Source organism: Rana temporaria, chromosome 3 (genome assembly GCF_905171775.1).
Source record: "Rana temporaria chromosome 3, aRanTem1.1, whole genome shotgun sequence".
NCBI lineage: Eukaryota > Metazoa > Chordata > Amphibia > Anura > Ranidae > Rana > Rana temporaria.
The window spans coordinates 153,897,521-153,915,446 of NC_053491.1; the positions used below are offsets into that span (position 1 = coordinate 153,897,521).

A 17,926-nucleotide genomic window follows, 5' to 3' on the forward strand; every position below is an offset into this window, starting at 1 on the left:
TTTTCATTATGGTAAGCCTTAGTTAACAGATTCTATTTTGATAAAGTTTTGTGTTTAGAATTTAGCCTTACCACACACTGGCTTGGGAATTCCGCTGCAACATAGCTGGCAATGGCACATGGGAAACACTGGAAAAAAATGCATCCTTTTATGTTAGTTTCATGCATAAACATAATAAAGTAATATCATTAATAATGCTGATTAATCAGAACAATAACATAAGAAATTACCTAATATACCGAGGCACACCTTGTGAGTGAAAACTGATTCTATGAATGACGAAGATCATAAGTAGAACACTAAATATCTATATGTATGAACCAAGTTTAAAGTGTAAGGCAGTCCACGTCCACACAATATGCATGTTTTTTGTTCAGCAAGCGGGTTAAATGAAAGAAAATGCCTTGATTCCTCCATCCACACTTCCTGCTGTGGTATTGTATTCTGATAGTGGGGAGCCTTCTGCACCATCAGAATACAATGATCAGTGCTGCCTGTCAGGAAAATACAGACAGGTTTGTTGTGTACAAGTCATCGATAGGTGGACTTGTGTACAACCAGCTTGCCCATACATGGATCAAAATTAGGCCGTTCCCTGCTGAACTGATCGATATTTCAATCTGTGTATGGGCAGCTTAAGGCTTTATTTGGTATGGGCGTACTTGCCTGTACACCCATGCCTAGGGACATCTTTACCAGCATGGGAGAAACTGGCATTCTATACAGCAACAAGCAAGCAGCCTGATAAAATCAATAATGACAAGTGGGCAGCTGCACAGGGCTGAATGGATCTTCAAGAGCATCCCCAAGTGTACATCCATGTGGGGCCAATGCACAGATCAGAACACAAACATGTAGCAACATCAACTAATTTCACTCCAAATCTCTTAAAACTCAGTCAAAAACAGCAGTGCCTTGGATCTCACACTATAAATATACTGCTATGAGACTGTACGAACAAGGGTGCCTAGGTACATTCACATTGACCAGAGCACTGTGGCATTGGAAGCAATCATTTGGACCTAAATTTATTTTTTATGGGCAAAAGAAACTCAGATCTGCATACTTTTTCTAGGTCAGTGACTGAAAGTATAAAATCCTAATCCCGCGTACACACGATCATTTTTCAGCATGAAAGAAAACTTTGTTTTTCAGCATGTCTAAAAAACAAAGTTTTCACAACTTCATCATTAAAACAATGTTGCCTACACACCATCGTTTTTAAAAAATGATCTAGCAAAGCGCGGTGACGTACAACACGTATGACGGCACTTTAAAGGGGAAGTTCCATTCGCCTTTGGGCTGCTTTAGCTGATTCTGTGTCAGTAAAAGACGATTCGCGCTTTTTTGTCTGTTACAGCGTGATGAATGTGCTTACTCTATTATGAACGGTAGTTTTACCAGAATGAGCGCTCCCGTCTCATAACTTGCTTCTGAGCATGCACAGGTTTTTTTCATCGTTTTAGCCCACACACGATCATTTTTTACAACCCGAAAAATGACATTGTTTAAAACGACGTTAAAAAATGCAGCATGTTCGAATTTTTTTTTGTCGTTTTACAGAACCTGAAAAATGATGTGAAGCCCACACATGATCATTTTAAATGATGTTTTTGAAAAACAATGTTTTTTTCATGCTGAAAAATGATCGTGTGTACGCGGCATTAGTTTTAAAACATTTTTTTTTTTTAAAGCAGGACATTTAATCCACCTTCCCTCCATTCAAAGATATCTTTTCATTCATGAAAGCTATAGTATGTCTTCTATAAATGGAGGAGGGTCAGGAAGGGCAGGCATAGTCTGCGCTCTTGACGGGCGCATTTCAGCCAGGTCCCTCAGCTTTAAAAAATTACTGGTGAAGGGGTGGCCGAAATTAGAGGACTGAGATTTCAACTAAATCTGCAACCAGCAGCTCAAGGGACATGTCCCACTGATTTTTTTTCTTACTAAACTTAGGTGGTGAAGCTTGTGAATCAACACCCAGTCAACCAGTTTTTTTTTTAATGACATCAGCAATGGAATTGCCTATATATTAGGCCAAGTGCCTTTCAAAATTCAGAGGGGTACCTTGCAAGAGGAGGCAACAAAGCCTCTCCTTCCCTTTCAAAAGCATATTGTCCCAGTGTTAAGGGACAAGAGCCACTTCACCACATTCCCTTTTTTGTTTCCGCCACAGTCATTCCCTCAAAAATGATGTGGGGGTTTTTGAGAGGATGGAGGGCAGACTAACTGGAATCTGGAAGCCCATTGTACAATACAAAAAACACAAACACCTTGACAAAGTCTTTGAACCCTATTGTCCTGGTATCAAATTGGTTAATCAGTAATCATCTTTCAGGTAAACATAATCCATGAGGCTTTACAGCACCCCAATCCCTTTTACAGAGCTCGGAAAGGCTGTCCCCCTTTTGCCCACCACCAACCCTGGGCTGTCTTGTTTCATCAGGGTGCCTGGGACTTAGGTCTGCTGCCCACAGTTGAGAAGGAGGAACATCTATTCCTCCCTGTCCTCTGCAATTAATAAAGCAAAAAGCAATGAGAATTTAATCTCTTCCCGTTTCAGTTCAGTGGTTACCTGGCTGGTCCCAGCAAGGGAAGCAGCCTATAAAATTGTACTTGGTTTGATTGGCTGCATTGGTGGACAGATAAGGGATCAGAGGTCTAGTAGACCCCTGATCTCTCAATAAAGGGAAACGGTCACTGACTAAGCTATTACAAGGGATTGTTATTTATATTATAGTAATAAAGTCGATTAAAATAAAATTAAATAGGTGTAAAAAACAAGCCTTGCATCAGCACTTAAATGACCAAATGATATGTCTTTTGTCAGATGGTGGCTCCTTCCCCACCACGTGAACAAGCGTTAACCATGGTTTTCTTCCTTTCTTGAAAACCGTTCACAAACAGTTAAATTGGGTTCCTTCACGTCTGAGAGGCGCACGGTGTCATGTGGAGTCCCCCAAGGATCCCCCCTGTCACCGGTGCTTTTCAACATCTATCTGCGCCCTCTCTTTGATATTATCAGTAGCCAAGAACTACTTTATCACTCTTATGCAGACGATACGCAACTGTACTTGCGCATCGGCAACAAAAAGAATCATCATCCAAGTTTAGAGAAATGTCTTGCTTTGATTGACAACTGGATGACCAATAGCCATCTTAAACTCAACAGTTCTAAAACAGAACTCCTTGTGTTTCAGGCCAGCCGAAAGAGTCAAGTGGTAACAACTTGGACTCCACCGCCCATTCTGGGGCAAATCATCAACCCTAGCTCCAAAGTCAAAAGTCTCGGGGTCATCTTTGACACCTTCATGACAATGGACGCACAAATAGGGTCAGTAGTCAGCGGAGCGCACTATCTGTTGCGCCTACTACGCAGACTTATTCCATTTATCCCTAAAGAAGACGTAGCAGTCGTGGTGGGAACAATCATAAACTCCAGACTGGACTATGCCAACGCACTGTACCTCGGACTCCCAAAGTACCAAATCTCCCGCCTGCAAGTCGTACAGAATACGGCCGCCAGACTGGTGACTGGGAAAAAAAAATGGGAATCAATCTCACCTTCGCTGAGAACCCTTCACTGGCTGCCAGTAAAAGACAGAATTGCATTTAAAGCACTCTGCCTGACACATAAGTGCATCCATGGAAAGGCTCCGCAATATCTTTGCGACAAGATAGAACCTCACAATTCGAATCGCGTTTTGCGATCCACCGACCAAAATCTGGTCAGGATACCAAAAACTAAATACAAATCCAAAGGAGAAAGAAGGTTTGCTTTCCAGGGTCCTAGACTATGGAACGCTTTACCAACCAGCATTCGGTTGGAGGAAAACCACCTGATTTTCAGAAGACGGATCAAAACTCTGCTCTTTTGAGGTCATGAGTCACAGACAACTAGCGCCCAGAAGCGATTCAGTTCGCATGTGTTGCGCTCTATAAATTTTTCATTCATTCATTCATTCATTCAACCCCTTTTTTTGCAGACTGCATATCACACATCCTAATGATACAATATGAGAAACATATGTCCATATGAAACCGCATACAATACATATTGTACATATTATGCAACATAAGATTTGTAATGTATGCAGTTTAATATGGACACATGTCTCTCATGTTATATCTCAAATTGTACTATTTGGTCGTTTAAATTATGATGCAAGGCACAGTTGGTTTGGCTCTGAGGAAGAGGGAAGCGTCTCGAAACATGTTAGCCTGTTGGATTCTTAACCACTTAACCACCAGGCACGTAAACCCACTTAATAACCAGACCAATTTTCAGCTTTCGGTGCTCTCACAATTTGAATGACAATTACTTAGTCATACAACATTGTACCCAAATGAAATTTTCGTCCTTTTTTTCCGCATAAATAGAGCTTTCTTTTGGTGGTATTTAATCACTGTTGGGTTTTAAATTTTTTTGCGCTATAAAGAGAAAAAAGACTGAAAATTCTGTAAAAAAAAATGTTTTTTTCTTTGTTTCTGTTATAAAATTTAGCAAATTTCGGATTTTTTCTTCATTCTTTTGCATAAATGTGAAAGATGAAGTTACGCCGAGTAAATAGATACCCAACATGTCACCCTTCAAAATTGCACACGCTCGTGGAATGGCGCCAAACTTCGCTACTTAAAAATCCCCATAGGCAACATTGCAGGGTATTGCAGAGTAGTGTGGGGTATTGCAGAGTATTGTGGGGTATTGCAGAGTAGTGTGGGGTATTGCAGAGTATTGCACAGTATGGAGTATTGCACAGTATGGGGCAGGGATGGCTGAGCAGGGATGGATGGCTGGATCTGTAACTGCAGTTGTCACAGATCCAGCCCATAGCACTCCTGCTGCATCCGCTCCCCCCCTCCTCTTCTCTCACACTGTACCGTCTGGTACAGAGAGGGGAGGGAGAAACCGGCGTCATCACATGACAGTGGTTTGTTTACAAGTGATCGCTCCGTCATTGGATGGAGCGATCACGTGGTAAACCGCCGATATCAGCGGCGATTTACCGTGATCCGTGATGCGGACCCGGCGGTCACGGACATTCCCTTGTGCGCGCCCCAGAGGGCGCGCGGAAGCGCGATTCTGGGAGGACGTCCATGGACGTCCTCCCAGACTTAAGCAACCGCCTTGTAGTTGTAGACATATATCGTCTATAGGGCTGTTAGTAAGTGGTTAATGTCCTACTACGATTTATGATGTATTGTGGACTCAATGTTGTTATGGTTTTATGGCAAGCTTTGATGCACCAGTTTGTGACTATATTACTTACCAATTTTTTCAATAATAAAATATATGTTTTGAGGATAATGCGCTAGGATGGTGTGCCCTCTGTTTTCTTTTATGTTTTGAGAGCAATTATTCTAGCACCAAAGTTCACATTTACTTCTAATTTGGTAACCTGTAAAGGCTTTTAAAGCATCACCTATGGAGATTTTTAGGTACTGTAATCTGTCGCCATTTCACAGTGGCTCACCTGTTGATCATTTCCTGCTCGTCAGTCAAGCCTACAGCTAGCCCCTTCTGGCTATTTAAACTGCCTGGTTCATTTCTTCAATGCCTTCGCCTTGGTCAACATATTTAGAGACTCAATGTTGTTTTCCTGTTGAACACTTGCATGGCTGATGTCCCTTCTGGTTCCTGATCTGGCTTCCTGATTTCATGGGTTGTTCTGACTACATTTACCAGTTGTACCATTTTAAAAATTTTATTAAAATGTGTGATTTTTTTACTGCATTTTCTGTCTCCGTCTGTGTCATGGTTTCTGACATTTATTCAGTACAATGTCATCTTTTACATTTCAACAAAAATGGTATTAAATTGTGCTAGCCTGCACTAAAACGTATTGTATACAGTGAGGAAAATAAGTATTTGAACACCCTGCTATTTTGCAAGTTCTCCCACTTGGAAATCATGGAGGGGTCTGAAATTGTTATCGTAGGTGCATGTCCACTGTGAGAGACATAATCAAAAAAAAAAATTCCATAAATCACAATGTATGATTTTTTTAACTATTTATTTGTATGATACAGCTGCAAATAAGTATTTGAACACCTGAGAAAATCAATGTTAATATTTGGTACAGTAGCCTTTGTTTGCAATTACAGAGGTCAAACGTTTCTTGTAGTTTTTCACCAGGTTTGCACACACTGGAGGAGGGATTTTGGCCCACTCCTCCACACAGATCTTCTCTAGATCAGTCAGGTTTCTGGGCTGTCGCTGAGAAACACGGAGTTTGAGCTCCCTCCAAAGATTCTCTATTGGGTTTAGGTCTGGAGACTGGCTAGGCCACGCCAGAACCTTGATATGCTTCTTACAGAGCCACTCCTTGGTTATCCTGGCTGTGTGCTTCGGGTCATTGTCATGTTGGAAGACCCAGCCCTGACCCATCTTCAAAGCTCTAACTGAGGGAAGGAGGTTGTTGCCCAAAATCTCGCAATACATGGCCCCGGTCATCCTCTCCTTAATACAGTGCAGTCGCCCTGTCCCATGTGCAGAAAAACACCCCCAAAGCATGATGCTACCACCCCCATGCTTCACAGTAGGGATGGTGTTCTTGGGATGGTACTCATCATTCTTCTTCTTCCTCCAAACACGGTTAGTGGAATTATGACCAAAAAGTTCTATTTTGGTCTCATCTGACCACATGACTTTCTCCCATGACTCCTCTGGATCATCCAAATGGTCATTGGCAAACTTAAGACGGGCCTTGACATGTGCTGGTTTAAGCAGGGGAACCTTCCGTGCCATGCATGATTTCAAACCATGACGTCTTAGTGTATTACCAACAGTAACCTTGGAAACGGTGGTCCCAGCTCTTTTCAGGTCATTGACCAGCTCCTCCCGTGTAGTCCTGGGCTGATTTCTCACCTTTCTTAGGATCATTGAGACCCCACGAGGTGAGATTTTGCATGGAGCCCCAGTCCGAGGGAGATTGACAGTCATGTTTAGCTTCTTCCATTTTCTAATGATTGCTCCAACAGTGGACCTTTTTTCACCAAGCTGCTTGGCAATTTCCCCATAGCCCTTTCCAGCCTTGTGGAGGTGTACAATTTTGTCTCTAGTGTCTTTGGACAGCTCTTTGGTCTTGGCCATGTTAGTAGTTGGATTCTTACTGATTGTATGGGGTGGACAGGTGTCTTTATGCAGCTAATGACCTCAAACAGGTGCATCTAATTTAGGATAATAAATGGAGTGGAGGTGGACATTTTAAAGGCAGACTAACAGGTCTTTGAGGGTCAGAATTCTAGCTGATAGACAGGTGTTCAAATACTTATTTGCAGCTGTATCATACAAATAAATAGTTAAAAAATCATAAATTGTGATTTCTGGAATTTTTTTTTTAGATTATGTCTCTCACAGTGGACATGCACCTACGATGACAATTTCAGACCCCTCCATGATTTCCAAGTGGGAGAACTTGCAAAATAGCAGGGTGTTCAAATACTTATTTTCCTCACTGTAAGTGTATTTTTCTGGGAACATAAAAAATTGCGACAACCACCACTTTATTCTGCAGGGCATCTGCTTTCAGAAAGTATATAGGGCCAGATCCACAAAAACCTGACGTAACTTAAAAAATCCAATTTAAGTTACACTGCCTTAAAGTTTCTACCTAAGTGCCTGATCCACAAAGCACTTATCTAGAAATTTCAGGCTGTGTAACTAAAATTCCGCCGGCGCAAGGCGTTCCTATTCAAATGGGGCGAGTCCCATTTAAATGAGGCGCGCTCCCGCGCCGGCCGTACTGCGCATGCGCGCCGGCCGTACTGCGCATGCGCGAAGTTACGTTACGCCGAGTTTTGAGGATCGCGACGGCTTAAAGTTGCGTCGGGGATAAAAAAAATGACAGCGGCATGCATTCCTGAGGGAGAACTCCATGCCCATTTTCAAAGAAAAAAACGGCATGGGTTCCCCCCCCAGGAGCATACCAGGCCCTTAGGTCTGGCATGGGTTGTAAGGAGACCCCCCCACGCCGAAAAATTGACGTAGGGGGTCCCCCTACAATCCATACCAGACCCGTATCCAAAGCACGCTACCCGGCCGGCCAGGAAGGGAGTGGGGACGAGCGAGCGCCCCCCCCCCTCCTGAGCCGTGCCAGGCCGCGTGCCCTCAACATGGGGGGGTTGGGTGCTCTGGGGCAGGGGGGCGCACTGCGGGCCCCCCCACCCCAGAGCACCCTGTCCCCATGTTGATGAGGACAGGACCTCTTCCCGACAACCCTTGCCATTGGTTGTCGGGGTCTGCGGGCGGAGGCTTATCGGAATCTGGGAGTCCCCTTTAATAAGGGGGCCCCCAGATACCGGCCCCCCACCCTAAGTGAATGGATATGGGGTACATCGTACCCCTATCCATTCACCTGTAGGCAAAAAGTAAAATGTAGTAAACACACAACACAAGGCTTTTTAAAATAGTTTATTATTCTGCTCCGGAGGCCCCCCCTGTCTTCGTTATTAGCTCAATTACCAGGGGGGGCTTCTTCTTCCGCTCTCCGGGGGTCTTCTCCGCTCTCCGGGGGTCTTCTCCGCTCTCCGGGGGTCTTCTCCGGACTCCGGGGGCTTCTTCCATCTTCTCCCCTCTTCCGCTCTTGACTCGGCGAACCCCGGTTCTTCTGCAGCTCTCCGGTGCCTTCTTCTTCAGCGCTGGCTGCCTGCTATGTTTGTGTGTTAGCTCGATTTCAAACAGGCAGCCGGCGCGGTCTTCTGTGGCGTCATCTTCTCTTCTGGTCTTCTGTTCTTCCGATGTTGCCTCGTCGCCTGTTGTCGCTGTAATGATGGAAGCGCGCCTTGCATCACATTTATATAGGCATCACCGTCCCATCATGCTCCGGTAGGTACCCACGTGGTGGGTGCACGTGGGTAGGCACCCACCACGTGGGTACCTACCGGAGCATGATGGGACGGTGATGCCTATATAAATGGGATGCAAGGCGCGCTTCCATCATTACAGCGACAACAGGCGACGAGGCAACATCGGAAGAACAGAAGACCAGAAGAGAAGATGACGCCACAGAAGACCGCGCCGGCTGCCTGTTTGAAATCGAGCTAACACACAAACATAGCAGGCAGCCAGCGCTGAAGAAGAAGGCACCGGAGAGCTGAAGAAGAACCGGGGTTCGCCGAGTCAAGAGCGGAAGAGGGGAGAAGATGGAAGAAGCCCCCCGGAGTCCGGAGAAGACCCCCGGAGAGCGGAGAAGACCCCCGGAGAGCGGAGAAGACCCCCGGAGAGCGGAAGAAGCCCCCCCCTGGGAGCGGAGAAGACCCCCGGAGAGTGGAAGAAGAAGCCCCCCCTGGTAATTGAGCTAATAACGAAGACAGGGGGGGCCTCCGGAGCAGAATAATAAACTATTTTAAAAAGCCTTGTGTTGTGTGTTTACTACATTTTACTTTTTGCCTACAGGTGAATGGATAGGGGTACGATGTACCCCATATCCATTCACTTAGGGTGGGGGGCCGGTATCTGGGGGCCCCCTTATTAAAGGGGACTCCCAGATTCCGATAAGCCTCCGCCCGCAGACCCCGACAACCAATGGCAAGGGTTGTCGGGAAGAGGTCCTGTCCTCATCAACATGGGGACAGGGTGCTCTGGGGTGGGGGGGCCCGCAGTGCGCCCCCCTGCCCCAGAGCACCCAACCCCCCCATGTTGAGGGCACGCGGCCTGGCACGGCTCAGGAGGGGGGGGGCGCTCGCTCGTCCCCACTCCCTTCCTGGCCGGCCGGGTAGCGTGCTTTGGATACGGGTCTGGTATGGATTGTAGGGGGACCCCCTACGTCAATTTTTCGGCGTGGGGGGGTCTCCTTACAACCCATGCCAGACCTAAGGGCCTGGTATGCTCCTGGGGGGGAACCCATGTCGGTTTTGTTTTTTACAAATTGCCGTGGAGTTCTCCCTCGGGAAAGCATACCAAATGCCGTCGCTGGAATGGGCCTTTACAAGGTGTGACTAACTTTACACTTTGTAGAACGAGCCCTAATTTTACACTTGCAAAATAACACTTACGGCGCAAAAAGGAAGCTAGAAAGCTTTGTGGATCGCCTTAAGTGCTAATTTGCATACTAGCAACGGCATTTCGACTCGAAATGCCCCCAGCGGCGGATGCGGTACTGCATCCTAAAATTAGGCAGTGTAATTCAATTACACATGCCGGATCTTCTGTGTAACTTTGGAAAAAGCCTTTTGAGGATCGTTTCCAAAGTTACACACAGACTGAACAGCAGTTAAGTCGGAGTATATCTTTTAAGGATAACCCCCATAGTGTTTGAGTGTTCTAAGTAAAAGAAAAATGCTGATTTTAACATAAATTTGGGAAATGTCAAAACTGGCCAGGATGGCAAGTGGTTAACCAATTGCCAACCAGCGCACGACTATTTCCGTCAGCACAATGGCTCGGCTGGGCATATGGGGGTACAGGTACGTCCCCTTTAAGACGCAGCATTGTGGGCGCGCACGCGTGTGGGCTGCGAGCTCCGTGAGTGTTACCGTGAGTCCCCCGGACTCGAAGCCCACCGGGAGTCCCTGGGATCATCTCACGGAGAAGTAGAATGGGGAAATGCTGATGTAAACAAGCATTTTGCCGTTCTGCCTAGTGACAAGGAGACTGATCACCGCTCCCTGTGATCGGGAGCGGTGATCAGTGTCGTGTCACGCGTAGCCCACCCCCCCTACAGTTAGAACACATCCCTAGGACACACTTAACCCCTTCAGTGCCCCCTACTGGTTAACCCCTTCACTGCCAGTGTCATTTACACATGAATCAATGCATTTTTATAGCACTGATCGCTGTATAAATTACAATGGTTCCAAAATGGCGTCAAATGGTGTCTGATGTGTCCGCCATAATGTCGCAGTCATGATGAAAATCACTGATCGCCGTCATTACTAGTAAAAAATGTATTTTATAAAAATACCATATAACTGTCCCCTATTTTGTACGCCAGATTCATAAACGATGTACGCCGGCGTATCTCCAGATACGCAGCCGTAATTTCAAATGTGCGCTGTCGCATCTTTACGCCGATTCACAAAGCGAGATACGTCCAAAAAACATGGCTTCAGCTGTCCGACGTAACTTGCCTACGCCGGCTTATCTTGGGAGCATAGTTACGCTGGACGCATTCGGCGTTCCCATTATAAATATGCAAATGAGCTAGATACACCGATTCACGAACGTACTTGTGCCCGGCGTATTAATATACGCTGTTTACGTAAGGCGTACGACCAGCGTAACTTTACCCCTCATAAAGCAGGGGTAAGTCATGTTAAGGTATGGACGTCGGAACAGCGTCGTATTTTACGTCGTTTGCGCAAGTCGTACGTGAATGGGGATGGGCGTAGGTTAAGTTCACGTCGACTAAGCATTGAGCCGGCGTAACTTAGGGAGAAAATTTGACGTGATACTGAGCATGCGCGCGCATGCGCCGTTCGTTAGGCGCTTAATTTACATGGGGTCACGATTCATTTCCATACAATCTCAAAAATATTCCAATTGCACACCTTCCAGGAAAATGGCCAATAAGTAAAAGGGTGCTGAAACGATCACCAGCTGGGAACCGGAAAGCAAATCATATAAACATATTCGCCAGCACACCAAGGATCATTTAAAAAACGTCCAAAAATTTAATACATATTAGAGATCCAAAAAGCAACGTTTCGAGGTCGCACAGGACCTCTTCGTCAGGCAAAAGATATAATCACAATGCAACACACAGATATATATAGAAAACTGTCACCAATGAAATCATGTGAAAATAAAACCCACCCATCCCAATCACCTCCTCCCCCTCCCCTCCCCCCCAATCAGGAACCTTCAGCAATTATAATATGTAAGTACCTACTTGCTTGTGACCAGCTGCTTGTAAATTATCAGGAAAAAGATAGCATGGGGTGCCGACAACCTACCCCCCGCTGTGCTCGTGATCGCAATGGCGATCGCACAACTACTGTTTTGCACATTTCCAGTGAGATCATCTTAAGTAAACCACATGAATCAGGGCTACAGGTGCCGTCAGTATAGCCCCCCGGGCTATGTTTGCGATCGTAGTCCCGATCGCACAGCTGGTACGTCACATAATACACTACAATTGCCATCGACCAATAGTATCTGATACTATTCTATATACTATACTATTGGTCGATGGCAATTGTAGTGTATCATGTGACGTACCAGCTGTGCGGTCATACATAAGCCCTTCAGCGCCCCCTTGTGGGTAACTCCCAAACTGCAATTGTCATTTTCACAGTAAACAATGCATTTTAAATGCATTTTTTGCTGTGAAAATGACAATGGTCCGAAAAATGTGTCAAAATTGTCCGAAGTGTCCGCCATAATGTCGCAGTCACGAAAGAAATCGCTGATCACCACCATTAGTAGTAAACTATCCCCTATTTTGTAAACGCTATAAATTTTGCGCAAACCAAACGATAAACGCTTATTGCGCTTAACACTTAAGGACCCATTTACGCCGATATACGTCGGCAGAATGGCACGGCTAGGCACAATCATGTACCTGTACGTGTCTCTTTAAGCCCAGCCGTTGGGTCGCGAGCGCACTGTCGGCGGAGCCTTCACGACCCGGTCCGAAGGTCCGTGAGCGCGCCCGCGGGACCCCGTGGACCCGATCGCCGCCGGTGTCCCGCGATTGGTCACCGGAGCTGAACAACGGGGAGAGGTGTGTGTAAACACACCTTCCCCGTTCTTCATTGTGGCAGTGTAAGTGATCGTCTTTTCCCTGATATAGGGAAAGACGATCACTGATGTCACATGTCCAGCCCCACCCCCCTACAGTTAGAAACACATATGAGGTCACACTTAGCCCCTACAGTGCCCCCTAGTGGTTAACTCCTAAACTGCTATTGTAATTTTCACAGTAAACAGTACATTTTTATAGCACTTTTTGCTGTGAAAATGACAATGGTCCTAAAGATTTGTGTCAAAATTGTCCAATGTGTCCGCCATAATGTCGCAGTCATGAAAAAAAAAAATCGCTGATCGTCGCCATTAGTAGTAAAAAAAAAAATTATTAATAAAAATGCAATAAAACTATCCCCTATTTTGTAAACACTATAAATTTTGCGCAAACCAATCGATAAACGCTTATTGCGTTTTTTTTTTATACCAAAAATAGGTAGAAGAATACATATCGTCTAAACTGAGGAAAAAAAAAGTTTTTTTATATATTTTTGGGGGATATTTATTATAGCAAAAAGTAAAAAACATTGCATTTTTTTCAAAGTTGTCACTCTATTTTTGTTTATAGCGCTAAAAATAAAAACCGCAGAGGTGACCAAATACCACAAAAAGAAAGCTCTATTTGTGGGAAAAAAAGGACGCCAATTTTGTTTGGGAGCCACGTCGCATGTCCGCGCAATTGTCTGTGCCGAATCGCAAAACCTGGCCGGATCCTTTAGCTGCCTAAAAGGTCCGGGTCTTAAGTGGTTGAAGTGTCCTTAAACCCAAAATGTATTTTTCATTAGAGTCTTCCAAATAAAATTGTCCATTTCTGTGTGCTCTTCTATTGATGTAAAGCCATAGCAGTAAATAGTAAATACCTGGTGATAGTCCAGGTAGCTTGCACTTCCTCATTCCCAATGACCTTCCACACCTCCTCCAGTCCTGTGCCCAAACAGCTGTGTACAGAGTTCCCTGTTCCCCTCCTCTCCAACATACCCACGTGACATAATCTCATAGCAATCATGCCAATCCTGGGTCACAAGCCTCCTGGCCCTTCACATCGATAGAATGCAATTGGGTGTTAGAAGGCAGGGCTGAACTACAGTACCTGATATCCCATGTGGTTTAAGGAAACACCTCACTTGCCGGCTGCCTCTGGGCTAGAAGATCAAGCTTTTCAAAGGAGTGGCAGGCAGAGGACCTGAGTCTGCCAGACATCCCCACATTAAGGGCCCCTGATGCAATGTAGCTTACTCCTGCCCATAGAAAGGGCATGCAGAGCAGAGAAGAATTACATGACTTAAAGTGTAACTCCACTTTTGTTGAGGAAAAAAAACATTCCCTTCTGGGTGATCTATGTACATTGCAAGGATTATAACAACCTTTGTTGCAGATTCCTACCCTTTGTTTTTCTGAAGAAATCCATGTGTGTTTGTCTGTGTCTCTTTACCCAGTGGGTCTAATGGGAGTGGTTTCATATTTAACTGTCAGGTGTGCAGCTGCAGGGCACTAATGAGGAAAGCTGCTGGGCCTGCATCCCTTTAGACATGCTCCTATTGAAAGTATCTCTCAAAAAATTACATTTTTGTTGCAGGGGATGCATGGAATCTAAGGCCCCGTACTCACGACCAAACATGTCTGCTGAAACTGGTCCGCAGGCCAGTTTCAGCAGACATGTTTGGTCGTGTGTGGGCGCGAGCGGGCCGAATTCCAGCAAACATTTGCCCGCCGGGCCTTTTCCCAGCGGACAAATATTCCTGGACTTGTTTTAAAACAGTCCGCTGGAATCCTGCCCGCTCGGACATGTACGGTCGTCAGTACAGACCTACCGTACATGTCCAGGCGCCCGCCGTCCCTCGCATGCGTCGAATGACTTTGACGCATGCGTGGAAGCATTTTAAAGGCGGGCCGCCCACGTCGCTGCGTCATTGTCGCGGCGACACCGCGTCATCGACGCGGCGACACCGCGGACACGCCCCGCGTATTGTTTACGCGCGGACTTCTGTACGATGGTGTGTACAACCATCGTACAGAAGCCCTCTGGCAGACATGTATGGTGAAAACGGTCCGACGGACCGCTTTCACCATACATGTTTGGTCGTGAGTACCCGGCCTAACTTGTATCTTAGGCAGAAATATGGGAAAATTGTTGAGCCAATCACACAAGCAGGAAATTATGTTTCTGGGGAGTGGTCAGTACACACTCTCGGGCAGATCCACAAAGGAAGTACGCCGGCGTATCTACTGATATGCCGGCGTACTTTCAAATTTCCCGCGTCGTATCTTTGTTTTGAATCCTCAAAACAAGATACAACGGCATCTGTGTTAGATCCGACAGGTGTACGTCTTCGGATCTTAGATGCAATACTTCGGCGTCCGCTGGGTGGTGTTCCCATAGTTTTCCGCGTCGAGTATGCAAATTAGCCATTTCCGACGATCCACGAACGTACGAGCGGCCGTCGCATTCTTTTACGTCGTCTCTAGTCAGCTTTTTTTGGCGTATAGTTAAAGCTGGTATTTGGTGGCGTACGCAATGTTAAGTATGGCCGTCGTTCCCTGTGTATAATTTGAAAAAAAAAATTTGCGTAAGTCGTCCGTGAATCGGGATGAACGTAATTTACGTCCATGTCAAAACAATGACGTCCTTGCGACATCATTTAGCGCAATGCACGGCGGGAAATTTAGGGACGGCGCATGCGCAGTTCGTTCGGCGTGGGGATGCGCTTCATTTAAATGAAACACCCCCTCTACCCGCCCAATTTGAATTCCGCGCCCTTACGCCCCGAGGGATACACTACCCTGCCGTAACTTACGGCGCAAATTCTTTCAGGATTCAAACCAACAAAAGTAAGTTACGGCGGCGTAGCGTATCTCAGATACGCTGCGCCGGGGCAGATCTTTGTGGATCTGTCCCTCTGTGTACAGAACAACTCTATGTACAAAACAACTCTATGTAGCCATATTGCAATGCATTCTCAGAAAATTGTACTATATTATTTTTCTTTATTTGCTTCCCCCCGAAAGTGGAGTTACTCTTTCAATAAAAAAAAAGATAAACAAAATGTATTTATCCTATTTAAAAAATATGTATTAGGGATTGATTACTGTATGTTAGCCATTCCAACCTACAGTATATGGTGATAGGGCTGTAAATGGGTTTAGGTTCACTTTACCAATAACAACAAAAAATGTAAGTGATGTCCCACGGTGTAAATAGTCAATCAGGTCATCCAGCTATATAAATGCATCATCAATTACAATGACCCACCTCCGGATGATGTTGCTCATTCACACTCCAATTTCCTAAATGACAGATCCATGGCTGCTAGAATGTAAACAAATAACAAGGGATTGCTAAGTAATAACAGACCCCCAGCAGCTAGAATGTCAACAAGCAGGTGGGGATCCATGGTGATGTCAACCATAACATCATTCAGGATCCCTTGTTGCTTGTTTACATTCTAGCAGCCTAAGGTCATTTAGCAACCAGCACCTGACTGGAAAACATCATCAGGCGGAGGGTCATCATGGATGGACCTACTTTCCTGTAAGACATAATTGATGTTGGAAATGTAACATACATTTTGTTCTATTTTTATAGGACTTTTTCAATGTGCCTGTCCATTTATGTTTGACTTTTTGGGAAAATTAGTAATAACGGGTATTAAAGAGGAAGTCAATTTCTGACCCTTCAAAGCTACATTTCAAAGAAGCAATGGTGTGCCCTGAACTTTCACCATTTCTTCTTCTCCTGGCCCGTAATCTCACGCATGCAGCATAATTCTTTAGAAAGCATGTTTGTTTTGTGAATGGAAATCAAATCTTGTGATATCTTTGAGCTGTGCCATGGATGCAGAACCCCAGCATGTCATCAAAGGATTGACAGCACGATGAGCATGCCATAAAAAGAGATAAATATACGCATGCTACGGTGGAGTAATGAAAAGTAACAGGACAGGTTACAAGAAAACGAACAAGGTTGTAAGGATTTAACGCAGAGCGATCATCGTGGTTAGTATTACTTCATATGGCAGAAAATGGACAGGATGAGTTTACAACCACTTTATTGTACCTCTGTATTCATCCCTCTAGAAGGGTGCAGCCATCTGGGGACCATCTTTTTAAAAGTATTAAGATCCTGCCACAATCCCTCAAATCCTTTTTGGGGGACCAGATGTGGGGAAGGGGCCCTTGTCCCTCAAAGTGGCTTACACCAGGTCACATACCTTTCAGCATTGCATGCTTGCTGCCCTCCATTGCCTGGCCTTCCAGATCGCATGGAAAATGATCTAGTTAGAATATTAAGGGAACCCCATGCCATTTTTTTATGCCACTTTTAAAGGCACTACATTTTACTGTTCTGTAACACTATATGCAGGTTGAAAGCCCAACTGCAGGCAAAAAATGTAATTTAAATAGTTCTCAATTTTTATTTTAATGGATCTAAATAACTTTCCTCTACGATCCAAGCTTATTTCCTGCCCTGAGGACCAGGCATTTTTCCCTCTGTTATTTTCTTGAGCACTGGTCCCCTCATCGCCTCCATGAGTTCTCCTGCCTATTAAACCCCCCCAGGCAAGATCTTTAAACTATGTAAAAAAATAGGCTACATCTAATATTTATAGGGACAGTTCAGATCTCTTGAAATCAAGCATTCCCAACGCTCACTTGTAAGCCAATACTTGCACAATGTCTAACAATATAAATCAAATAAACTTGACCTAATGTTACTAGGCGCTGTTAGATAAATCTACTGATTAAGCTGCAGTTGAGCTGGGACCATTAAGCAACAAGGAAGTGTTAAGTCTCTATAGAAAGAGAATTTTTTTGTATCAACAATCAAGGTACAGTATTTCATAATTGTTTTGAAACCAAAGATAAAACACTACTCACCCAAGTATGATTTTAATTTATCATATACAAGAAACTGCACTTTCCCACCTATGTAATGTGGGGAGTGGTCACAAAATGTGAATACAATTTGTATTTACGCATTGTGTTCAGGTATAGGTAGGTACACCTATTTATTTCAATAGTTTTTTTATTAGAGTTTCTGCATAGATACAAAGTGATAAACAATGCACCAGATATCAACTTCAAGTATAACACTATGAAAAGCAATGCATACAATTCATCAGATACAACAACAAAAGACCGGATAAGTCATACAACTTGCAGTTAAACATATGTAGGAGGCTCAATGAAAGCAATGACAAAATATAGAAATGTAGGCATTAACCCAAGATGACCACTGTTGTC

At 44.8% G+C, this 17,926-nt stretch overlaps 1 protein-coding gene across 7 annotated transcripts in view; it reads right to left on the reverse strand.

The window, feature by feature from the left end:
* The window catches only part of MLC1 (modulator of VRAC current 1), a 98,286-nt gene that overhangs the window by 14,878 nt on the left and 65,482 nt on the right, over nt 1-17,926 (reverse strand). For 5 of the 7 annotated variants that reach the window (XM_040343671.1, XM_040343669.1, XM_040343666.1 and 2 more), the window contains one exon: nt 72-128. The exons of the other annotated variants lie outside the window; for them this stretch is intronic. In XM_040343671.1, coding sequence (XP_040199605.1) covers nt 72-128 — 57 coding nt within the window. The remainder of the gene's footprint in view (nt 1-71; nt 129-17,926) is intronic. 7 annotated transcript variants of the gene reach the window in all.